The sequence below is a fragment of the Hyperolius riggenbachi genome, chromosome 10 (assembly GCF_040937935.1).
Source record: "Hyperolius riggenbachi isolate aHypRig1 chromosome 10, aHypRig1.pri, whole genome shotgun sequence".
Lineage (NCBI taxonomy): Eukaryota > Metazoa > Chordata > Amphibia > Anura > Hyperoliidae > Hyperolius > Hyperolius riggenbachi.
Window position 1 is genome coordinate 65,004,319 of NC_090655.1, and position 25,724 is coordinate 65,030,042.

Below are 25,724 nucleotides of genomic sequence, written 5' to 3' on the forward strand. Positions count from 1 at the left end.
CCAAAGTTAATCTTTATTGGTTCCATGTAAAAAAATACAGCCAACGTTTAGGAGCCACGTAGGATCCCTTTATCAAGGCAATATTTGCTCGGAGGCAAAGATCTGTCTGCTGCTGTGCTAAAGTTCCTGCATAGGTAGTGGGAGTCTGGCTCCTCTAACACTCGCTGACAGCGATGTGTATTGTCTGGGATCAGCAGCAGCCGCTTCCATACAGTGGCATGCAAAAGTATTCGGCCCCCTTGAAGTTTTCCACATTTTGTCATATTACTGCCACAAATATGAATCAATTTTATTGGAATTCCACATGAAAGACCAATACAAAGTGGTGTACACATGAGAAGTGGAACGAAAATCATACATGATTCCACACATTTTTTTTACAAATAAATAACTGCAAAGTGGGGTGTGCATAATTATTCAGCCCCCTTTGGTCTAAGTGCAGTCAGTTGCCCATAGACATTGCCTAATGAGTGCTAATGACTAAACAGAGTGCACCTGTGTGTAATATAATGTCAGTAAAAATACAGCTGCTCTGTGATGGCCTCAGAGGTTGTCTAAGATAATATTGGGAGCAACAACTCCATGAAGTCCAATGAACACACTAGACAGGTCAGGGATAAAGTTATTTGGAAATCCTTTTGTAGCCTAAGCCTGCTTTACATTTCTCAAGTCTTGAACATCCCACGGAGCACTGTTCAAGCGATCATTCAGAAATGGAAGGAGTATGGCACAACTGTACACCTACCAAGACAAGGCCGTCCGCCTAAACTCACAGGCCGAATAAGGAGAGCGCTGATCAAAAATGCAGTCAAGAGGCCCATGGTGACTCTGGACGAGCTGCAGAGATCTACAGCTCAGGTGGGGGAATCTGTCCATATGACAACTATTAGTCATGCACTGTACAAAGTTGGCATTTATGGAAGAGTGGCAAGAAGAAAGCCATTGTTAACAGAAAAGCATAAGAAGTCCTGTTTGCAGTTTGCCACAAGCCATGTGGGACACAGTAACTATGTGGAAGAAGGTGCTCTGGTCAGATGAGATCAAAATTGAAATGTTTGGCCCAAATGGAAAACTCTATGTGTGGCGGAAAACTAACACTGCACATCACTCTGAACACACCATCCCCACTGTCAACTATGGTGGTGGCAGCATCATGATCCGGGGTGCTTTTCTTCAGCAGGGACAGGGAAGCTGGTCAGAGTTGATGGGAAGATGGATGGAGCTAAATACAGGGCAATCTTGGAAAAAAACCTCTTGGAGTCTGCAAAAGACTTGAGACTGGGGTAGAGGTTCACCTTCCAGCAGGACAACGACCCTAAACATAAAGCCAGGGCGACAATGGAATGGTTTACAACAAAACATATCCATGTGTTAGAATGGCCCAGTCAAAGTCCAGAACTAAATGTAATCGATAATCTGTGGCAAGATCTGAAAACTGCTGTTCACAAACGCTGTCCATCTAATCTGACTGAGCTGGAGCTATTTTGCAAAGAAGAATGGGCAAGGCTTTCAGTCTCTAGATGTGCAAAGCTGGTAGAGACATACCCTAAAATACTTGCAGCTGTAATTGCAGCAAAAGGTGGTTCTACAAAGTATTGACTCAGGGGGCTGAATAATTACGCACATACCACTGTGCAGTTATTTGTAAAAAAATGTTTGGAATTATGTATGATTTTCGTTCCACTTCTCATGTGTACACCACTTTGTTTTGGTCTTTCACGTGGAATTCCAATAAAATTGATTCATGTTTGTGGCAGTAATATGCCAAAATGTGGAAAACTTCAAGGGGGCCGAATACTTTTGCAAGCCACTGTATTTTTTACATGGAACCAATAAAGATTAACTTTGGATGTGCCAGCTTTTTTCCTTGTTGTTTATTGTAGAAGAGAGTCAACACAAGGCACAATCCTGTTTGGGCTGTGCACAGGTCTGGGAAGCTTTACACATGCATGCAATATGAAATCCATGTAAAAGAATACATAGCCCTTTATAGAGGCAGATTAGACTTCCTGGAACAGAGCAGCAGGGGAGAGAGTGTCACATGAAATCACATGATGCACACAAAAGCTCTTATTACTGGTCACTCTAGCCGATATGGAACAGTCCTGCAGCTCCATCTGAACTCTCAATTTCACAAGAATAATTTGGTTCTTTGTTTTCAGTCTCAAGGGCATGTCCTTCGGCCACCATCCCCATCACTAGCCACTCATTTGACACTTGCAGCCGCATGCCAGGCTCTCCTGGTACCACTCTGTGTGGCCTTGCCAGACCCACTGTGACTGTCGCTGCTGCTGTCCATTCCTTCTTCACTGGAGGCCTCGGCAAAAGCATCATTATAGTTCCCGCTGGGGATGTCCATTTGTCCACTAGGTGGACCATTAAGTATCATCTTGATTCTTAGTGGTCCAATGGGAATCATTATGATTCTCATTGGTCTACCTAGTGGACGAATGGGAAGCCCCGGCAGGAGCTATAAAGACACTTTTGCTGGGGCTCTAGTGAAGAAGAGGAGAAAGAGAGCAAAAGTGGTCACAGCAGGTCCGACAAGGCAACAGAAAGTCCCAGCTGCTTACCGGTAGCCGTGTTTCGGCGAGTCCTCCAGGACGGCTGCTGCTGAGACATTGTATGTCTCCGGCGAAACTGGAAACACCTGAAATAAATTAAAAATGTAAATGACCTCTGAGCCCATAAAGGAACTCCTCCCTCCCCCTGACTTCAGTTCAAACCGAGTACCCATGCATATAAGCACAACATATACATTCACATAGATACATCATATAGGGTTGGGAACTCAGGCAGCCGTCCTGGAGGACTCGCCGAAACACGGCTACCGGTAAGCAGCTGGGACTTTCTCCCATCGTCCTCCAGGACGGCTGCTGCTGAGACCAGCGAGAAATGTTTACCTTAGGGAGGGATGATGGCCTGTAAGACTTTGCGTCCAAAGCTTTGGTCCTGGCTTGACAGCAGCTCCACGCGATAGTGCTTGATGAACGTGGTATGTGAAGACCAGGTTGCCGCCCTGCAGATCTGTTCTAGAGTTGCCCCTGACCTTTCTGCCCATGACGCTGCCAAAGACCTTGTAGAGTGAGCCGTTATTCTGGAAGGGGCTCTGATATCTGAAAATTTGTAAGCTAATGAAATAACTTCTTTCACCCATCTAGAAATGGTGCCCTTTGATGCCTGTAAGCCCCTACCTGTTCCTGCATAAGAGACTAACAAATGACTTGACCTCCTCCACTCCGCTGTTCGTTGGAGGTATATTAAGATCGCTCTCCTAACGTCTAGAGTGCTCCACTTTCTTTCTCGGTCATTAGTAGGACTTGTAGAAAAGGAAGGCAGAATTATTTCTTGCGATCTATGGAAAGCCGAAGCCACCTTGGGTAAGTATGCTGGATCTGGCCTAAAAACTATCCTGTCAGGATGCACTACCATGTATGGATCTTTGATAGATAAGGCTTGGATGTCACTTATCCTCCTAGCTGTCGTGATTGCCACCAAAAAAGCCACTTTAATTGATAAAAATTTTAATGGTACCTCTGTCAAAGGCTCAAATCTTTCCGAAGTCAGGAAATCAAGAACCAGTGACAAATCCCAAGGTGGGACTAACTTCTCAGGGAGAGGCTGAGACCTAGCTACTGAGGAAAGAAAATTCTTAACAAAATTGTTTCTTGACAACTGTCTATTAAGAAAAACTGATAACGCAGACACTTGGACTCTTAGGGAACTAACCGCTAACCCCAGATCCACTCCACTCTGCAGAAACTCCAAAATAAACTTTAAGTCATTCGTTCTGACCCCATTTTTTTCCTTCCAAAGTAAAAAAGCTCTCCAAATTTTCTCGTATTTTTTTCTCGTTGTAAGCTTCCTACATTTAACTAACGTGGAAACTACCCTCTTCGAAAATCCCCACCCCTCTAGGATGCTTTCTTCAGAATCCAGGCCGTGAGGTTCAGCATTTGAGGATTGGGATGTAGTTGGCTCCCCTGGAATAACAGGTCCCCCCTGCTGCCTAAATGCCAAGGACCCTTGATAGCTAGCTGCTGAATCCGTGGGAACCAGGACCTCCTGGGCCACCATGGACCTATGAATATCACCCTGCAATCCGATAATTCTATCTTCCTCAGCACCCTGGGAATTAGATAAAATGGGGGAAATGCATAAAGGAGGCCCGTAGGCCAATCTACCATCAGGGCATCTAATCGATTTTCCGGAACTGTGGGGTGCAGGGAACAAAAGTCCTTTACTTTCGCATTTTGAGGGGTCGCAAATAAATCTATTATCGGACTCCCCCATTCCTGTACTATCTGAAAAAAGACTTCTTGATTGAGCTGCCACTCTGCCTCCATAGTCATGCCTCTGCTCAGTGAATCTGCCCACCTGTTTTTGATCCCCTGAATGTGGACTGCTGCCAGAGATATGAGGTTCGATTCTGCCCAGGACATTATTTGTAACGAGAGTTCCCGTAAATTTTCCACTCTGGTACCCCCCTGTTTCCTCAGGTAAGATACCGTCACTATGTTGTCTGAGTAAATCAGGACTTCCTTTCCTACTACTTGCTCCTGGAGACGTAACAGACCCAGTTTCACTGCCATCAGCTCCTTGAAATTGGAAGAACTGTCCCTTATTTCCTGACCCCAATAACCCTGGACCTGAAAGGTTGAGCAATGAGCTCCCCAACCTGTTAGACTGGCATCCGTATACACTTTGATTGGGGCCGTCTGAAACCAACGTCTCCCCTGAGACAGATGCTCTCGGCGAGTCCACCACTGGAGAGACGTTCGCACCTGGTCTGGTAGCTGTACCAGACTGTCTAAAGACTCTTGATTTCTGTCCCAAACAGACAGAAACCATGCCTGAGTGACTCTCGAATGAGCCTGGGCCCACTCTACTGCTGGGAAGGTTGAGGACATCTGTCCTAGTAAAGACATTACGACTCGTAATGACACACTCTCTTCCCCTGTGAACATTTGCACCCTCTGTACTAACTTGGCGATCTTGTCTTCGGGCAGGAGCACCTTCTGAGTCTCTGTGTTCCATAACAATCCCAGAAATACTAGCGTTTGGGTTGGAATCAAATTGGACTTTTCTTTGCTTATGATCCAGCCTAGATTTTTTAAGCATTGTATTGAAAAATCTAGCTGCTTCTTTAAAATTTCCTCTGTTTCTGCAAGAAACAGGAAATCGTCCAAGTAGGGTAGAACCCTTACATTGTGGAGATGTAGGAAAGCACTTACCTCTGCAATCACTTTTGTGAAGATTCTCGGGGCGGATGTAATCCCGAACGGCAAAGCACGATACTGATAATGGCAAATTGACTCTCCGATCTGTACTGCAAATCTGAGGTATCTGAGGCATGACGGGTGTATTGGAATATGAAGATATGCATCCTCTAAATCCAACGTCGCCAAAAACGCATACGGAATCATTGAATTTCTGACAGAGGCAATGCTTTCCATGCGGAATTTCTTCTCCACAATGTAAGGGTTCAACATTTTTAGGTTCAGAATCATCCTGAACTTCCCCGAGGGTTTGAGAACAAGGAACACCTTTGAATAAAACCCCTGAAAATGTTCCTGGAGAGGCACTCTTTCGATTACTTTTTTCTCTAGTAATGAGATTACTGAATCCTTTAGAGCTTGCGCTTTCCGAGGGTCCCTTGGGACTCCTGTTACTAATTTGCTGCGAGGGGGAACTGAACTGAACTCGATTCTGTAGCCTGACTGAATCAAATCCAAAATGAACGGACTTTTGGTTATCTTCTTCCAAGCCGGGAGAAAGAAACTCAGCCTCCCCCCCCACAGCCTGATAGTCACTTTGACTGTTTATTGGGAGGGTTCTGGGGTCTGTTAAACAGAAATGAACCTCTTCCCCTACTTGCATTATATGTCCATCTTTTGGACTGAAAACCTCCCCTTGTTGTGGCTTCCGCCCGTGACTGGGATCTTTTATTGACAAAGGGTTTTTTCGGAATTTTTTTCCTTCTATCCGGAAACTTTTTATTCCTATCTGAGGATCTTTCTAAAACTGAATCAAGGTCCTTCCCAAACAACAATTCGCCCTGGAACTCCATAGAACACAAGTTATGTTTTGAAGCTGAATCTCCTTCCCAGGAGTTTAACCAAACTGCTCGTCTGGAGGAGTTGACAAGCGCTGCTGCTTTTGCTGAGGCTCTTACGTTTTCTGAGGCTGCGTCCGCCAGGAACGCAACCGACTTGGAGATAACTGGCAAGGACTCGAGAATCTTCTCATGCGGAGTTCCCGCAATTAGATGATTCTGCAACCCCTCTATCCATCTTACCAAATTCCTTGCCAAGCAGATTGAAGCAATTGCTGGCTTGAAGGAAAAGGATACTGCGTCCCACGCGCGTTTTAACAATGCGTCCGCCTTTCTATCCATGGGATCTTTTAGAGATCCAGCATCCTCAAAGGATAAATCAGAGTTTTTAGAATACTGCGCCAAAGCAGCATCCAATTTCGGACATTTAGTCCAAGGAGACTCCTCTTCCTCCTTAAAGGGGAATCTCCTTTTAAAAGACCTCGGAACAAAAAACCTTTTCTCCGGATCCTTCCACTGGGATCTTATGAGTTCTTTGATTGAATCGTGTATGGGAAAGACCTTCATTGTCTGTACAATTAACCCCTTGTAAATGTCATCTCTAACAGATGTGGTCGGCAAATCTGATTTTAATTGTTCCGAGTCATAAACCGCCTTTAATAATTCATTTGTGTCCTCTGCTGAGAACAGATAACGGGACGATGTTAAAGATTTCGATTTTTCTGAAGTATCTGAATACACTGCCCCTTCCTCCCCTGAATCATCCGACACCTGAATGCGAGGCTCCTGGGTTATTGAAGGCTGCCCAGCTAGTCCTACCTCCTGCCCCGTTTCTGAGGTGGCTGGTGAGGACCGGGAACCCTGCCCCAAACTCTGGCTCTGATCCTGATTAACAGACAAGGCAGATCTGAAGGCAGTAAATGTGTTAGAAATTTCTTCCTTAACTGTATTCATTAAGTCTAATAAAGCTTTTGCTGCCTGGGGTCCCTCCCCCCCAGGACCCGGAGGCTGCTTGGATTCTAAATAACAATCTCTACATATATTCTTAGTAGCTCCATCTTGTAACCTGGCATTACACACTCTGCATCTAATCTTTTGTTTTGCAGCCGCTTTCTGTGGAGAAAACACAAAGACACAAACAGCGCTTTTTAGAGAACTGACAGTTTCTGGAAGAATGGGGAGAAGATAGGAAGCTAATCTTCCTTACATACCCGCGGACTTGCGCTCTTTTCACTTGGAATGGCCGCCGGGGTATTCTCCTCTGCACTGTTGGAGGTCTGCACCCTCTCCATTGTGCAGCAGAACGGCGTCTCTCGTGCGCTGAAGTGCGGCTTGTATAGCCGCATTTCCTGGTTTTAGGCGCCGCCCCCTGCCCTCCACCAGTCCCGGAAGTGGAAATGACGCCCTGCTCTCAGTCTCACAGCGCGAGACTTGCTCCGGCCAGATCCACCCCCGGCTGCACGCTCCCCGGACGCTAGAGAAGGCGGCCATGGCGGCTTCTCCTACCTCAGAGCCACAGGAAACAAGGTAACCTACCCCAGCATTTCCTGACAAGATCGGAACATCCCGTTACCGACCCCAACCGCCATGAGGCAACCTACCTATCTAAAATACAGGTGCCCCAGGCCAAATCCTGTATTAGATCAAAATAACAAACTCCCTATCTATCCAGGTGTCCAGCCCGCATGGGAAACAACAAAAAACTGAAGTCAGGGGGAGGGAGGAGTTCCTTTATGGGCTCAGAGGTCATTTACATTTTTAATTTATTTCAGGTGTTTCCAGTTTCGCCGGAGACATACAATGTCTCAGCAGCAGCCGTCCTGGAGGACGATGGGAGAAATCAACAATGCCAGGAGAGTCTGGCATTCAGCAGCGAGCATCAGGTAAGCACTTGGGAGCCTGCTGGTTCTAGTGGTGGATGTCGGGTGCCCATCTCCCAGGGAAATGAGGCAGCAGTGCCGTGGGGCTGAAGGAAAGCTACAAAACCTTGCTCCCCATCTACTGGCATTGCACGGGACACAGGAGCAACGCTTAGGTGAATAGCTACTTATTCACTTGAGTAATGCTAGGTACACCATGCAATTTCCTATAAGATCCATGGGTCGAAACTATAATAATTTCTAACATATGAAAATCAATACCGTTATCAACTGGGAGCAGATTGGATAACACTACTGCACAAAACCGTTTCCAATATTGATAGGGAGTAGAGCGGACATGTTGGAAACGATTGGTTTGACCGATCAATCTGATGGAAAATAGCATGGTGTGTACCTAGAATGACAGGGGCCAAACAATCAGGGAGGCCACACATGGGCCTGTGGCAATCTCCATTAGTTAGGTGTTGAGGTAAATTATTAGGCCTACAAGGAATTTTGCCTCAGCATTCAGCTCAAGTTTCCCTCTCTCTGAGGTGAGCTGGATGCTGATTGGTTGCCTGAACACTGCACTGCGGGGAACAGAATGAGTCTCTGATTGGTCGGCAGTGCAGGTGTATGTGCTTAGCCAGGTGTTGCTAGGCCCTAAAGAAGATTAGGCCGACCAATCAGAGAGGAGTTAGGTATATATAAGGAGGTCCGTTTTACCCAGCTAGCTGCCTGTCACCCCTGTGGCATAGGTGAGCTCTGAGCTGTAGTACTAGAGCTTGTGATACAGCGCTTACCTTGCCATTATGGAGGTGTTGCGGCAGTTAGCCTTGCGGGCTGAAGAACCTGGTGGAGAGGCAATCCTGGCTCGATGCCTTCAGATGGCGGAGGAAGAAAGAGCTCGGCGGGATCAAGAAGCGAGCGGCAGCGGCGAAGCAAGTTCTGCTGGTCGGGAGAAGAGGAAGAGGACAGCCACGAGATCCTATTCGCCGGACGAAGCCAGCGGCAGTTCCCAGCAGCGGAGGTCGCATCGTCCGGATGTTCAGGGCAGAAGCGCTACACCATCGGTGTCCGGCAGGAGTTCCAGCAAATCCAAGGCCGCCAAGAAGAAGGGATCGGGCGCCAGAAGTGCGGCGGCGGTGGCTGGTTCCAATCCGGCCAATGAAATTGCAGCGGAGGCGGAGTTATCTTTGATGCCGGCGGCGCCGACCAATCCAGTGCCAGCGGTGTTTGTGGCCAATGCAGCGGCAGAAGGGGCGTGGCCGGCGGCTTCCCTCATACCGCCGACCAATCAGATGATGGCGCTTGTTCCGGCCAGCTATCGGAATGTAGAGGCGGGGTTACAGAATGCAGGCCATGCGCCGACCAACCGGGTCGCGGCGCCCCTGGATGTTCGCGGTGGTCCGCCCCTCGGTGTGACGTCAGCGGAGTGGCTTGGGGCCTCCTCTATGGCAGCGGCCAGTCGGGCCGCTGATCTTTCCCCCTGTTTTTCTCTCCCCTCTCCAGCTCCCACGGCCCGGGCGGGGCCTCTTGTATCCAGCGGATCAGCTTCTTTTGCGACACCAGGACCTGTGACCAGCGGTCTCCAGGATTGGCGCCGCTCCTTGTCCAGCGGGGATCCAGCGCAGCCGGCGCTTCCGGATGGGCGCAGTGAGCCTGGTGGTGGGGACGTGCGCAGGCCTGCAGCAGCAGCTTTCGGCTCTAGTTCAGGGCAATCACAAGCCCATCGCCCTTCTGCTGCTGCGGGTGCTGCATGGTCTCATGCCGGTGCTCCTGCCGAAGCGACAGTCCTTGGGCAGCCTCATGCCCCTGCTCAGCACATTCCAGTGGTCGGTGAGTATGATGTTATCTCACCATTTATTCAACTGTTGGTGCAAGCTCTACAGCAGGCTGGGATACAGAGGACAGATGTAGCTAATGCAAGCTCAGTTTGGGGTAGCAATAGGGTTGTTGATACTGATTTAGTGCCCCCCTCTGCTGTTACATCTAATGTGGTTTCTGCTCCCCTCCCAGAGGCTGCTGCTAGTACCTGCATCCCAATTAATAGACCTGGGGTGGCTGAAAGCAGCTACAAAGAAAATATGGCTTGTGACATTTCGCCACTTGGTTTTCACCTCCCTGCTAATTTAAAAGAAAAGATTTGGAAGGGAGAGTTTGTTGAGTTATTGACGCTGCTGCCGGCCGCCAAAGATTCTGTTAAAAAAGATAAGGATGAAAAAGAAGAGGACAGGAAGAAACATGTATCAAGGTCATTTAACAATTGGCTTCAAGCCTTTTGTGTATACGCCAGTGTTTTAGGGGAAAAGCACCCTGAACAATGTCCTCTAATGTTTAGATATTTGGATTCTATTTTGGAGGCATACAGATCCTTTGGCGGCCTGGCTTGGTATCAATATGACGAAGCCTTTCGTCAGCGACTGTCAGTGTACCCGAGCATGAAATGGAGCTCTAAAGATGTGGGATTGTGGTTGGAACTGATGATGCCACAAAAGGTGTCGGGTTTCAAGCAGTCCAGCCACAATTCTAGCACAAATTACAAAAAAGGGGTGTGTTACGCCTTTAACGACGCTCAGTGTAAGTGGCCAGGAACCTGCAAATATAGACATGAATGCGGTTTCTGCAGTGGATCACATCCTATCGTCCGGTGCTTTAAAAAGGCGAATGCTAGCAACCCCAACGCAAAGGAGCTTTTTCTCAAAGGCGGTCACACCAGTGACCCTGGAAAACATGTTGCCATGGCTGCAACTGTTTCCAGACAGGGTGAGAGCTCGATTAATAATTGAAGGTTTTAAATCTGGTTTTCGCTTGCCAATTTTTAAAGGGAGCGGCTGTAGCTGGGTAAACAATTTAAAGTCAGTTGCTTTATTAGAGGATGTTGTACAGGATAAAATTGAAAAAGAGTTGCAAGAAGGAAGAGTGTCAGGCCCTTTCATTAGTCCGCCTTTTGATAACTTTAGGCTCTCACCGTTAGGTATTGTTCCTAAGAAAGAGGCGGGCACATATAGGTTAATACATCACCTTTCATTCCCAGCAGGTCATTCTTTAAATGATGATATTCCAGATGACTTAGCGTCAGTGTCTTATGCGTCGTTTGAAGATGCCTTGAAAATTCTCAGACCACTTGGGCAAGGTGCATTACTAGCAAAAGCCGATATAAAGTCAGCGTTTAGGTTACTTCCAATTCACCCGGATTCATTTAATTCATTAGGTTTTCAGTTTAAAGGTCAATATTACTTCGATAGATGCCTGCCTATGGGCTGCGCACTCTCATGTAATTACTTTGAAAGCTTTTCATCATTTTTAGAATGGGTGGTTTCATTTTTAGCTAATCAGTCATCTTTGATTCATTATCTGGATGATTTCTTATTTATGGGTCCACCAGGTTCAGAAATTTGTAAAAAACTTTTAGTAATTTTTTCAGTAGTTTGTGAACATTTCGGGGTCCCATTAGCAAAAGAAAAAACTGTATGCCCTTGCCCAAGTTTAGAATTTCTTGGAATTGTGATCGATACGATGAGGATGGAATTTCGTTTACCAGATGCTAAATTGGAAAAAATAAAAAGCACGATATCGGCGTTTTTGCGTCGCAAAAAAGTTTTATTGAAAGAAATGCAGTCCTTATTAGGTAACCTTACATTTGCGACTAGGATTATGCCCATGGGCAGAATTTTTTCACGTCGTTTATTTGCTTCTATGTCGGGTCTAAAATCACCTTACTCTCATATCAGAATGACAGAGAATTTGAAGGCTGATCTGCTGGTGTGGGCCGAATTTTTGAATTCATATAATGGTAGATCTATATGGCAAAAAGAGTTTAAGAATGACACTGACCTTGAATTTTATACTGATGCGTCTGGCAGCGTGGGCTGCGGCGCTTATTGGGCAGGCAGATGGTTCTCTGAAAAATGGCCCTTAGCATGGCATCAGCCGGAAATATTGAAAAACATGGTGCTTCTCGAATTATTTCCAGTAGTAGCAGCATTATTCATATGGGGAAAGAGCTTCGAAGGTAGGCGAATAATCATTCACTCAGATAATAAAGGTACAGTATATGCTTTAAATTGTTTAACTTCAAAGTCGCCTCTAGTAGTAAAATTGCTAAGAGTATTAGTGCTTTATGCTTTAAAATTTAATATATGGATTAAGGCACAGCACGTTCCGGGCTTTAGAAATGACATTGCTGATTCTCTATCACGATTGCAGATGGGGAGATTTCGGCTTCTGGCTCCACAGGCGCACCCAGTGGGGGAAGAAATTCCTGCATTTATGTGGAACATGATATGGAATTAGTTCAGTGCATAATACAACAATCTTTGTCAAAAGCCACCTGGCAGGCTTATTCCAGCTCATGGAGGGAGTGGAGTAATTTTACTAAAAATTTAGGTGTTAATGCATGGACTATTTCAGAGAATTTGGTGTTGAAATTCATGATAAGTAAGGTAAACAAGGGTTACTCGCATTCTCACATCTCAAAGTCTTTAGCGGGCATTTCTTTTTTCTTTAAATTGCGCAATCTGCCACATTGTAAGTCATATTTTTCGGTTCAGCAATTTCTTAAGGGTTATAGGAGACAGTCCCATGTTCCAGATGGTAGAAGCCCAATTACGCTTGAGATTTTATCAGCTCTATGGGATGCAACTGCGTTTGTCTGCGAGTCTCACTTTGAAATATGTCTTTTTCGTTGTGCATTTTCTATTATGTTTTTTGCAGCTTTCCGTATTTCTGAGCTGATTTCTCAGAGTAAGGCCAACGCTTCGGGTTTGAGATTTGAGGATGTTAGTAGATCCGGTGGAAAACTGAATATGCGTCTAACATTTTCAAAAACTGACCAAGAGGGTAAGGGAAGTGAGGTGGAATTAAGGGCTTGGCCTGGTAAGAAACTTTGTCCACTCAGTAATTTTGATAATTTTATAGCAGTTAGGGGTGTAGGCAAGGGAGTTTTACTGCAACATCAATTGGGTTCCCCTCTTACTTGTTTTCAATTCAACGTAGTGTTGCAACGTTGTGTCTTGAAAGCGGGTTATGGTCATCAAAAAATTACTGCACATTCATTCCGAATAGGGGCTGCTACAGAGGCAGCTAAGTTAGGTCTGGAGGAAGGTGTTATTAAAAAGATGGGTCGTTGGAGTTCGTCAGCATATAAACTGTATGTGCGTGTTTGATTAATTTTCTTGTTTTTACAGGTAAAAAATCTGTGATATGGATCGTTGGGCATTCTTTTGTTTTTTGGGCCCATCAAAGAGCATGTAATCGTCCCTACAAGTCAAATTTGGATTTGGACACAAGCAAGTATGCCATTTATTGGTATGGTTGTAGGGGGATGCTATGGCCACAGCTAAAGGCTGAGCTATTCAGGTTACTTAAGTTTTTTCCTGTTCCGGATATTTTAGTTGTACACCTTGGGGGTAATGACATTGGGAAGATGAAATCTTTGGAGCTATTTTTCAATGTTAGAGATGATTTGTGTAATTTTCAGGCTTTTTCCAAGCACACAAAGATTATTTTTTCAGAAATAGTACCCAGGTTGTTATGGTTGGCGCCTTCTGGCTTAACCCACTGTGAAAAGATCCGGAAGAAGCTAAATCATCAGTTGTCCAAGTGCTTGCGGCAGTTAGGAATGTTTTCATACAGGCACATTGATCTAGAAGGTGGCTTTCCTGGTCTGTATAGACAGGATGGTGTGCATCTGAGTGAGATAGGTTTGGACATTTTTAATTTGGGTCTTCAGAGCTGCATTGAGATGGTCGTGGGGTAGGTGCCAGGCTAGGTGCCTGGCGTTTGGGGTCGTATTTCTTGGTGATTAAAGAAGAGCATATCGGAACTGTGGTAGTTCGATATGAATAAAGAGTGTTTATACAATGTTTAATAAAGTGGGTTTATCGACCTCAATTTATTTATTTTAAGTTATCATATTTATTGGTTACCAAATAAAATTGGCCACGGCCTTTAAAATGCCAGCTCTGGAGTTTTATTTGTTTGTCATTTATGTCTAGTTCAAGTTAAGGGGTTGGGAGGGGAGTATTGTCTACGGGCCCATGACAGGGGCCAAACAATCAGGGAGGCCACACATGGGCCTGTGGCAATCTCCATTAGTTAGGTGTTGAGGTAAATTATTAGGCCTACAAGGAATTTTGCCTCAGCATTCAGCTCAAGTTTCCCTCTCTCTGAGGTGAGCTGGATGCTGATTGGTTGCCTGAACACTGCACTGCGGGGAACAGAATGAGTCTCTGATTGGTCGGCAGTGCAGGTGTATGTGCTTAGCCAGGTGTTGCTAGGCCCTAAAGAAGATTAGGCCGACCAATCAGAGAGGAGTTAGGTATATATAAGGAGGTCCGTTTTACCCAGCTAGCTGCCTGTCACCCCTGTGGCATAGGTGAGCTCCCCACCCACCCTTCCCTTCTTTAAAAGATTTCGTCGTGGGCAAGTTTATTTGAGAACTTCGAGGACAAGTATTGGGGTCGTATTTCTTGGTGATTAAAGAAGAGCATATCGGAACTGTGGTAGTTCGATATGAATAAAGAGTGTTTATACAATGTTTAATAAAGTGGGTTTATCGACCTCAATTTATTTATTTTAAGTTATCATATTTATTGGTTACCAAATAAAATTGGCCACGGCCTTTAAAATGCCAGCTCTGGAGTTTTATTTGTTTGTCATTTATGTCTAGTTCAAGTTAAGGGGTTGGGAGGGGAGTATTGTCTACGGGCCCATGCACTTTCTGCTCGGACATCGCAAAGGGGAAGCTGGCAATTGGATTTGATAGTAAATCCTGAGTCATGTCAGATGATAAGAAGCTTGCACATTTTGAGCTTATCACCTCAAATTGCATATGGCTCCAGGTGAGAAAAAGATAAAAAGATGATGATATAGGGGGGAAAAAAATTACCAAATTCAGGACTTTAAAGACAAACACAGCAAAATAAATACAATGAAAGGGGAAAAAAAATCAAAATTCCAAATAAGTATCCCCAAAGTTTACAATTATTGTTCTTCCACCTTACGCATTGTACTTATTGTTCTATTTACTAGGTACAATTTACGTAAATGAGAGAACACACGGGAAACTCTTAGGCCTCTTTTCCACGGACTGTTGATAGGCAGTGAGATGCTTCTCAAACTCTCACAACTGCACACTGCTGCCTGGTAACTGCTCGTTGCTGCCTGGTATCAGCTCACTGCTGCGTGGTATCTGCTCACTGCTGCCTGGTAACTGCTTGCTGAGCACACAGTTCAACAGTCCGTGGAAAAGAGGCCCTCGGTACATCACGGTCAAGGTGAACGAAAAAAGGAGGGAAATAAAGTAAGCCAATCAAAACCACTAGCCGCTGGGTAAATAACTGGCGATCAGCACCTGCTGGCTTTGATTGGCTTTTGACAGCTTGCCAAGTCAGTGAAAATTTGCACATTAGGAAAAAGATTTTAAAGTGGACCTGAAACTCTTGCACAGAACAGAAGGAAAACAGAGAAATGCAACTTGTATGTATTTAGAGAGTCTAACCTGGCTAATTCCCTCTCATCTGTGTCTAATCACCACTGTAATTAGATCTCTCATCTGTGTCAGCTCATGAATCTCCTCTGCCATAGCAAAGCAGCTAATTTGTAAACACAGGATGTTAACATGTCTGCTTCCACGAAAGCAGGAAGTAGACAAACTGTATATCTTTTAAAGCAGAGAGGAAGTTCTGAGTTCAGATCCCCTTTAAATCATCACTCCTTAAATCTTAAAATGTAAATCTAACCAGAATGTATTTGTTTTGCACAGAACAAACAGGATAGACCATTTATCTGGTTTTAACTTCAGTCTGCAGCCCCGTATGACAAATTTCATTTTATTTTCCTTATTACCGGTGGCAGACAGTGAAGGGTTCACTTTCCATGGAGCACAGATTTTATATATGAATATTGATACTGCCAAAAACGTCAAAAAAAGGTCTAGAGGTCGAATGAAATGCATTAAATCTTATTCTAGATAAATATATAACTGACTTACGCCTGGCAATATGGTTTCTTCTGGAAACTGACAAAGTTGTTAACTGTCAAGATCATCTTGCAGACCTCACAGTGGAAGCATGCCTTGTGCCAGATCTAGAGAGAAAGAATGGAAAGATGCTGCAGGTTAATATGAAGCCTGGGGAACAAGCTAGGAATAGGAGTGTCAACGACAACAAGCTATGAATGGTGTGTGTCACACTCAGTATGCCTAACAGTCAAAAAGTGCTTCCAAGAAATATTCATGGCCAGTCTAGAAACATAGCACATATTTAAAAATATTTCAGGAAAAGGGCAATAAAATAAGTGGTGTGCGCTATCTTGGCACCTAGCTCAGTGTAATGGCTAATGATTCATGGAAGGTGATTATTGCAGACATGTGGAAGAAAGGAAGGTGATGATGCTGCAAAAATTTTAAAAGCAAGAAGTTTTGAATCAGGATACTATTTTTGAAAGAATATTTTTATTAAATTTATACATTTAGAAGAAAGGACGCAAACAGCGCCACAACAACAGATTAACAATACAAATTCAAATAACTTTAGACACAACTAAACAGTCCATGACCTCAGGAAGGAGAATACCATACATTGGCCAGCTTGCCAGCTTAAAAGCATAAGAGTAGCAAGCTTTAGTCTGTTAAGCCTTCTTCAGACTTGGTTCCTGTAGATTTGTTGCATGACACTATATACCAGCCTCAAAACTGAACTTGAAGTCACTGTGGCTCTCTGTATTTCCAACAGGAAGTTTTGAATGAGGATGATACCATTCATTGGCAAAGAAAAAGAAATGAAGCAAGCTTTCGGTCAATAAGAGCTGCTTCACTCTGCAACAGATTTTTAAGCGTTAGTGATTTGAAAAGCTCTTGTCTGCAAGGCTTTGGGTGATTTCTATAACATTGCATCCCTCTAGTGAGAACTCACACATATCATTACATTAGCAGAGCTTTTTAACCCTCCTGGCGGTTAATTGTTTTTGCCAAAAAGGCAAAAATCCTTTTTTTTTTTTAAATGTTTTTTTTTGTTTCATGTAAAGCTACCAGAGTGGTAGCTACATAAAACACCACTAGAGGGCGCATGTGTCCCTCTAGTGCGATCGTCGCCGGCATCAATAGCAAACAGGGGAACGCGTATATAACGCGCTCCCGTTTGGCTTTTTCTGTCGCTATGGCGACGATCGGAATGACGTCATGACGCCTCCGATCCAGCCCATAGCGCTGCCCGGAACTCATTGGTCTGGGAAGCGCAGGGCTCTGGCGGGGGGGGGGGGGGGGGATCTTGCGCCGCTGCGTGCGGGTGACAGCATTTTAAATGAAGAAAATCGCCCCACCAGGGGCTGAGATATCTTCCTGCGCGGCATAGCCCGAGCTCAGCTCGGGCTTACCGCCAGGAAGGTTAAATCACAAGTGCTTAGAAAAAGCTCTTGCAGTGTGAACCAGCCCTAAGCCTTCTTCAGACTGTATCCCTGTAGAAAGAGTGTGCATCTCCACACTCTCCCCATTTTCCAGATCTTGCAGCAAGTGACTATGGCCTCGATTCATCAAGACTTAACGAATTGGTTAACGAATTGGTTAACGATAGTTCGGTAAAATACCAAATTCGTTAAGTTGATTTCAGGATTCATCAAATTTATCTACAGCTGTTCACAAGCATTCGGTAATAATTCGTTAATCATTCGTTCGTGATATGTTAAAGGGACTCCGAGCAGTTCAGAAACTATGGAAAGATGCATATCATTTTAAAGCTCTCTTTCCAATGATATATAAACCGCCACCCTACTCCAGAAAGAAGAGAAAGAGAGCTTTAAAATGATATCCATCTTTCCATAGTTACTTGTATTACACAGGGCGACTTTTTCCTAAAGTCAGCAGCTTCATTCTGCTGAATGGAGCTGCTGACACTGGGGAAAGTGTCGTCCTGTGTAATACAAGTAACTATGGAAACATGGATATCATTTTAAAGCTCTCTTTCTCCTCTTGCTGGCGACACCTAAATCGTCGCCCTACGCCTTTTAGCTTTCTCCATTTTCGCGATTGAAATAGCGGCCACTGCAATTTCAATCGCGAAAATAGCGAAAACTAAAAGGCGTAGAGCGGTGGTTTATATATCATTGGAAAGAGGAGAAAGAGAGCTTTAAAATGATATGCATCTTTCCATAGTTTCTGCACTGCTCGGAGTCCCTTTAACCTCCCCGGCGTTCTATTGAGATCGCCAGGGAGGCTGCGGGAGGGTTTTTTTTTAATTAAAAAAAACTATTTCATGCAGCCAACTGAAAGTTGGCTGCATGAAAGCCCACTAGAGGGCGCTCCGGAGGCGTTCTTCCGATCGCCTCCGGCGCCCAGAATAAACAAGGAAGGCCGCAATGAGCAGCCTTCCTTGTTTGGCTTTCCTCGTCGCCACGGCGACGAGCGGAGTGACGTCATGGACGTCAGCCGACGTCCTGACGTCAGCCGCCTCCGATCCAGCCCTTAGCGCTGGCCGGAACTGATTGGTCCGGCTGCGCAGGGCTCGGGCGGCTGGGGGGACCCTCTTTCGCCGCTGCTCGCGGCGGATCGCCGCAGAGCGGCGGCGATCAGGCAGCACACGCGGCTGGCAAAGTGCCGGCTGCGTGTGCTGCTTTTTATTTCAGGAAAATCGGCCCAGCAGGGCCTGAGCGGCAGCCTCCGGCGGTGATGGACGAGCTGAGCTCGTCCATACCGCTCAGGAGGTTAAAAAACGGAAGAAAGTGCAATTCATGAAAACGAAAGTGGGCGTGGTTTACCGTTAAATTTAGGATTAGTTATCTCCTTCACTGCTCTGTCCTTATTCCTGTCAGACATTGCTGACAGAGAAGATGGAGCCATTTGAAGTGGTTATGTATCAGCTGAGAGTGATTCAAAGACGCAGAAGGGCAAAAATAAGGTCTAGAACTATATCAATTTGCAAGAGAATGGATTTATTTGCTATAACAGGACATCTGCATTTCTCTTGAATCATCTTGTAAGAGAACACAGGCAGTGCCAGGGATAACTAATTTGCTAGCAGCACTATATTTTTTTTTAGAAAAGGCTCCTATCAAGCGCAGCTGGTAAAATTGTGGGATTGTCCTAAGCCACTTCCAGAATCCTGGTCCAGGTGTTCAGCCCTATCCAGAATGTTGCTACGTAGTGTTCAAAGGTCTGACTTTTACCCACAATTCCATGGGAATCTTATGGCCTTGTGTTAAATTACCGCTGTAAAATGGAAATATCGACACGTTACCGAATGGTTATCGATATTTTATCGAATTCACACCGGATGCAGAAAAACCTTGATGATTACAACTAGAAATCGATAACCTTCGAATTCGGTAATTTAACAAACTAGAAAAAGTTATCTCAAAGACAATGATGATTCGAGGCCTATCTCTGAAGCCATGAAACGCCTCTCTGTACACCCCGATGTCCATACAGCAAGGCCTGACATGCATCTTCTCAGGGAGAGGGTGTGCAGTACTACCAAAGACTGTTTTCCAGGGCCAGATATCTGGAAAGACAGACCAGGCTTTATGCAGCTTCTGCTCAAGGGGCAGCTGGTCATGGAAGAGGGGTGGTTGCAAATAGAAAAAGGAAGCTGCAGATGGAAATGGAAAATTAGGAATGGAGTAAAACAGGGAAGAGGGATGTGCTGCCAGTAGAAGGGGTTATCATGGAATGTGAGGGGGCTGATGCTTCTGGAAGGGGAGCCACATGAACCTTGCTCTAGGGGCAGCACAAAGTATAACTCCGGCCCTGGTATTGTCAGATATGATGGAATTTGCCATTGGCAGACAGAAGGGTAAGCTGGTTTCAGAGCATCTCACCACCCGCATATATTAGTTCTGTTTGAAGAGATCACCCTTCACTTCCTGTTCTCTCTTAAAAAAAAAAAAAAAAAAAAAATCACAGGAAATGTTGCCAAGTGACGCAAACACTGAGCATTTAAATCATCCAGAAATAAAAATATATTGCTGTCAGTGTTAATAGTACAGTATTGTACAGTGCTAACTATTAGTTAAAGGCAAAAGAAAAAAAGTTTAAAATTAGGATGATACCGTATACTGGTTAAAGAGACACTGAAGCGAAAAAAATGATGATATTATGATTTGTATGTGTAGCACAGCTAAGAAATAAAACATTAAGATCAGATACATCAGTGTAATTGTTTCCAGTACAGGAATGTGAGAATCTGCTCAGCTGCCTGTGCAGACAGGCAGCGTTTTGATCACTGTTCACGTCTGCATTCTGCAGGTCTCTTTAAGAGAGACATTTTGTGAGTTCTGCAGCTTGCTGCTGAGGAATTTGCATACATTCGTTATGCAAATCCCCTACCTGCCTCCTGTGATGACTGGCACTATAAGAGCTTTATGTTTCCCAGAAGGCTTGGCTGGTCATTCCTTCAGGGTTTGTAGTACACACTCCTAGAGAGTGTCAGCCATGCTACTTCTTGCAGTGGCGGACACAGGCAGCAGTGGGCCCCTGTGCAAAATATCAATTGTGGGCCCCCCTGACCTGCGGCGCGCTAAGCGCGCCGCGGCAAAAAATGGGTGAGGATAGAACCTGCGGCGCGTAGCGCCGCGGCAAAAAATGGGCGTGGCAATGACCGGATAAGGGCGGAGCTAACTGTAATTTAAAGTGATCCCGGGGTGAGAGTGATATGGAGGCTGCCATATTTATTTCCTTTTAAACAATACTAGTTGCCTGGCGGCCCTGCTGATCTATTTGGCTGCAGTAATAAACTGAATTACACCAGCAACAAGCATGCAGCTTAATCTTCTCAGTTCTGACAATATTGTCAGAAACCCCTGACCTGCTGTATGCTTGTTCAGGGTCTATGGTTGAAAGAATAAGAGGCAGAGGACCAGAACGGCAACCAGGCAACTGGTATTGCTTAAAAGGAGAGAAATATGGCAGCCTCAATATTATTCTCACCTCAGGTTCCCTTGAAAAGTGCAACGCAAAGACAGTGGGCCCAAGTTTTGGTGACCCTTTCCCCAGAAAATTCACATAATTGTGCAGGTTTTCTCAAGAAAATACACATAATGTGAGCAGATTTGCCCAGAAAATACATTCAATCATGTCGGCAGATTTGCCCAGAAAATACGTGCAATGATGTCGGCAGATTTGCCCAGAAAATACGTGCAATGATGTCGGCAGATATGCCCAGAAAATACGTGCAATCATGTCGGCAGATATGCCCAGAAAATACGTGCAATCATGTCGGCAGATATGCCCAGAAAATACGTGCAATCATGTCGGCAGATATGTCCAGAAAATACGTGCAATCATGTCGGCAGATATGCCCAGAAAATACGTGCAATCATGTCGGCAGATATGCCCAGAAAATACGTGCAATCATGTCGGCAGATATGCCCAGAAAATACGTGCAATCATGTCGGCAGATATGCCCAGAAAATACGTGCAATCATGTCGGCAGATATGCCCAGAAAATACCTGCAATCATGTCGGCAGATATGCCCAGAAAATACCTGCAATCATGTCGGCAGATATGCCCAGAAAATACCTGCAATCATGTCGGCAGATATGCCCAGAAAATACGTGCAATCATGTCGGCAGATTTGCCCAGAAAACACATGCAATCATGTAGCAAATTTGCCCAGAACATACATGCAATCATGTGGCAGACCTGCCCAGAACATACACGCAATCATGTGGCAGACCTGCCCAGAACATACACGCAATCATGTGGCAGACCTGCCCAGAACATACACCTGCTAAAATAAATAATAAAAAAAAAACATTTACTCACCTGCAGCAGCAGACCTCCTGTCCCAGCCTCCATCCGGCGCGCAGCTCCCATGGGTGGTTGGGTGGATAGGTAGCCTGGTGGGTAGGTAGGCAGCCGGGTGGGTAGGTAGGTAGCCCTTAGCCGGGTGGGTAAGTAGCCTGGTGGGTGGCTGGGTAGCCGGGTGGGTAGCCTGGTGGGTGGCTGGGTAGGCGGGTGGGTAGGTAGCCTGGTGGGTGGGTAGGTGGGTGGTTAGGTAGCTGGGTGGGTGGGTAGGTAGCCTGGTGGGTTGGTAGGTAGCCGGGTGGGTAGGTAGGTAGGTAGGTAGCCTGGTGGGTAGGTAGGTAGCCGGGTGGGTGTGTAGGTAGCCGGGTGGGTGGTTAGGTAGCCGGGTGGGTAGGTAGCCGGGTGGGTGGGTAGGTAGCCGGGTGGGTAGGTAGGTATCCGGGTGGGTAGGTAGCCAGGTAGATAGCCGGCAGGGTGGTTAGGTAGCCGGGTGGGTAGGTAGCCAGGTAGATAGCCGGCAGGGTGGTTAGGTAGCCGGGTGGGTAGCTAGGTAGCCGGGTGGGTAGGTAGCCGGGTGGGTAGGTAGCCAGGTAGATAGCCGGCAGGGTGGTTAGGTAGCCGGGTGGGTAGGTAGCCGGGTGGGTGGGTAGGTAGCCGGGTGGGTAGGTAGGTAGCCGGGTGGGTAGGTAGCCAGCAGGGTGGTTAGGTAGCCGGGTGGGTAGGTAGCCAGGTAGATAGCCGGCAGGGTGGTTAGGTAGCCGGGTGGGTAGGTAGCCAGGTAGATAGCCGGCAGGGTGGTTAGGTAGCCGGGTGGGTAGCTAGGTAGCCGGGTGGGTAGGTAGCCAGGTAGGTAGCCGGCAGGGTGGTTAGGTAGCCGGGTGGGTAGCTAGGTAGCCGGGTGGGTAGGTAGCCGGGTGGGTAGGTAGCCAGGTAGATAGCCGGCAGGGTGGTTAGATAGCCGGGTGGGTAGCTAGGTAGCCGGGTGGGTAGGTAGCCAGGTAGATAGCCGGCAGGGTGGTTAGGTAGCCGGGTGGGTAGCTAGGTAGCCGGGTGGGTAGGTAGCCAGGTAGGTAGCCGGCAGGGTGGTTAGGTAGCCGGGTGGGTAGCTAGGTAGCCGGGTGGGTAGGTAGCCGGGTGGGTAGGTAGCCAGGTAGATAGCCGGCAGGGTGGTTAGGTAGCCGGGTGGGTAGCTAGGTAGCCGGGTGGTTAGGTAGCCGGGTGGGTAGGTAGCCAGGTAGATAGCCGGCAGGGTGGTTAGGTAGCCGGGTGGGTAGCTAGGTAGCCGGGTGGGTGGGTAGGTAGCCTGGTGGATGGTTAGGTAGCGGGGTAGGTAGCCGGGTGGGTGGGTAAGGTAGCCGGGTGGGTAGCTATCCGGGTGGGGGGCCCGACTCCTATCCTCCCTCACTCACCTCGGGGCCCCCCTCCCGGTATGCGCTGCAGCCGGCGGGAGAGCAGAAAATACAGGAAGTCTCCGGCCGGGGCTGCAGCAGACGCTAGAGGCAGCTGCTGCTTAGTTTCCGATATGTCTCCAAAGTTGGAGACCAAGCGGCAGCTGCCGCCCCGGCCGGAGACTTCTTGTATTTTCCGCTCTCCCGCCGCATGAGGGGGGGGGGCGAGGTGAGGGGGGAGGACAGGAGTTGGGCCCCCCAGGTTAAAAAAAAAATAAAAAAAAAAAAATAAAAAAAAAAAAAAAAACCTGCAATACTTAATGGGCCCCTGAAGCAGCAGAACTTCAGGGGCCCTCGTGCGGCGGCACGGCCTGCACGGCCGTATGTCCGCCACTGACTTCTTGTTGAAGTTATCTTAGAGTAATTCCTGGAAACTGTGCTAGGCAGATTTCCCTAGTGCAGTTAGGATTGTTTATCTGTTTGTTTGTTCTGTTGCTGTTGTCCTGTCCCAGCGGTGGTCGACAGGAAATGGTTCTGATCTCTGTTCTTGGAGTATAGCTGGTGCAGCGGTTGCTACCAGCTATCTCTTCTGTTCTGTCTTCTGGGATCGCGCTAGCCACTTTTCGCTAGCGCTGGGGATCCTTCTGTTCTGTCTCCTGGGATCGCGCTAGCCACTTTTCGCTAGCGCTCCTTCTGTTCTGCTACTCTGTACCTGGATCGCACTCGCTTCTCGCTAGTGCTGTGGCTCCTATCTCTCGCTTGTCCGTTTTCGTGTGTCTGTCTTGTCTGCTACGGACGCTTGCTGGAGGCTCGGTGAGGTAACCGTTAAGCAAGCGTTCGCGTTCTCTGTTTCATGTTTGTCTGTCGATGGTTAGTTAGGCGTGCTTGTCTCTATTGTGCTTATCACGTGGAGACTGCGCGTAACCGCGTGCACTGTTGTGAATGAGTGCGGTGTTCGCGGTTAGCTAGCGTTTGTTATTTTTCGTATTTCCTCATTGTATGATTTGCTGGGCCTTTGCTACTCTCGTGCTCTGCCTTGCTGTAGCCTTGTGTCACGCTTGGCGATCGCACCTCTCGCGATCGCGTTCCTGCTTCGTATCTGCTGTGGTGTGTGCACACTCGCGGCTTGGCGACTAGTTTTATGCACACACACACACACACACACAATCTGTCTCTGTGCTCACTCTCAATCGCTTCTCTTGCGATTACAGTTCTTCCCTTCGTACAATTCCTGTCTGGCGTGTGTGGTAGAGCAGAGGAGCTGTTCCTCTGCAATCCACAGCTCCACCTGCCGTCAGGAATTTCCCTCTGCAGGTGTATTGCACCTACTGCTGGGTTCCTGCAAATTTATACGCTTGTGGAGGAAATCCGCCGTGTCAGCGCACGTCTGGTGCGCTGACCACGGAGACGATTCCACAATCGTTACAAGGAAGAGTTGAGAAACTCCAGTTGTTATCTCTATGCAAACAAGCCATTCAGCTCTCCGACTAAGTTAGTCGTGGAGAGGGCTGTTATCTGACTTTTATTATCTCAACTGTTCCTGGACTATTTACTTTTCCTCTGCCAGAGGAGAGGTCATTACTTCAGACTGCTCTGAAAGACTCATTTTGAATGCTGAGTGTTGTGTAATGTGCACATATTATAGAATGATGCAATGTTAGAAAAAACACTATATACCTGAAAATAAAAGTATGAGAATATTTTCTTTGCTGCGAATTGCTTCTAGTAATTATTCATAGTACACAACCAATTCACTATATCATATTTTTTTTTTCGCTTCAGTGTCTCTAACTCGATATTCAGCTTTCTCCTAGGTGATATTTTAACATTATAAAAATAATTCCTTTTAAAGTCAATGGAACAGTTTGTTTTTTTTATTATTTTCTACAGAGGACCACTTACCTCATTGTCCTCTGATGCTCTGTCCCCATTTTGTTGCCTTTTCTGCAGCCTGGCCCCCAAAAATCACCGGTTTTTTTATAATTTGACCAGTTCGGTCTAATATTTTAACACGAGAGGAGGCAGAGCTTCTGTCACTCCTATGCTGCTATTGCAGCCTCGGCCGCAATAGCAGCATAGGGGGCGATATACAGGCTGGGAACGCGAACAATCACTCACGTTCCCATGCCTGTCGGCCGGTGACGGCCAAACCGGAAGTGCTCGCCGGCGGGTCCTGGGACATCGGAGCGGAGCTGCGAGGGCACCGATCGGCTGCTGGGGGCTGAGGGAAGCCCCAGGTGAGTAAATCTCATTTTTTTCAGTTGACTTAAGGTTCACTTTAACCACTTGCCGACCGCGCACTCATACCGCGCGTCGGCAAAGTGGCAGCTGCAGGACCAGCAACGCAGTATTGCGTCGCCAGCTGCAGGCTGATTAATCAGGAAGCAGCCGCTCGCGCAAGCGGCTGCTTCCTGTCAATTCACGGCGGGGGGCTCCGTGAATAGCCTGCGGGCCTCCGATGGCGGCTCGCAGGCTAAATGTAAACACAAGCGGAAATAATCCGCTTTGTATACATTGTACGGCGCTGCTGCGCAGCAGCACCGTAAGGCAGATCGGCGATCCCCGGCCAATCAGCGGCCGGGGATCGCCGCCATGTGACAGGGGACAGCCTGTCACTGGCTGCACAGGACGGATAGCGTCCTGTGCAGCCCCGATCACCGGGGATGAGCAGATAGGAGAG

General features: G+C 46.7%; 1 protein-coding gene across 2 annotated transcripts in view; it reads right to left on the bottom strand.

Moving 5' to 3' along the window:
- NRAP (nebulin related anchoring protein) overlaps nucleotides 1-25,724 on the bottom strand; it is a 168,724-nt gene that overhangs the window by 131,733 nt on the left and 11,267 nt on the right. For both annotated transcript variants that reach the window (XM_068257887.1, XM_068257886.1), the window contains exon 2: nucleotides 15,911-16,005. In XM_068257887.1, coding sequence (XP_068113988.1) covers nucleotides 15,911-16,005 — 95 coding nt within the window. The remainder of the gene's footprint in view (nucleotides 1-15,910; nucleotides 16,006-25,724) is intronic.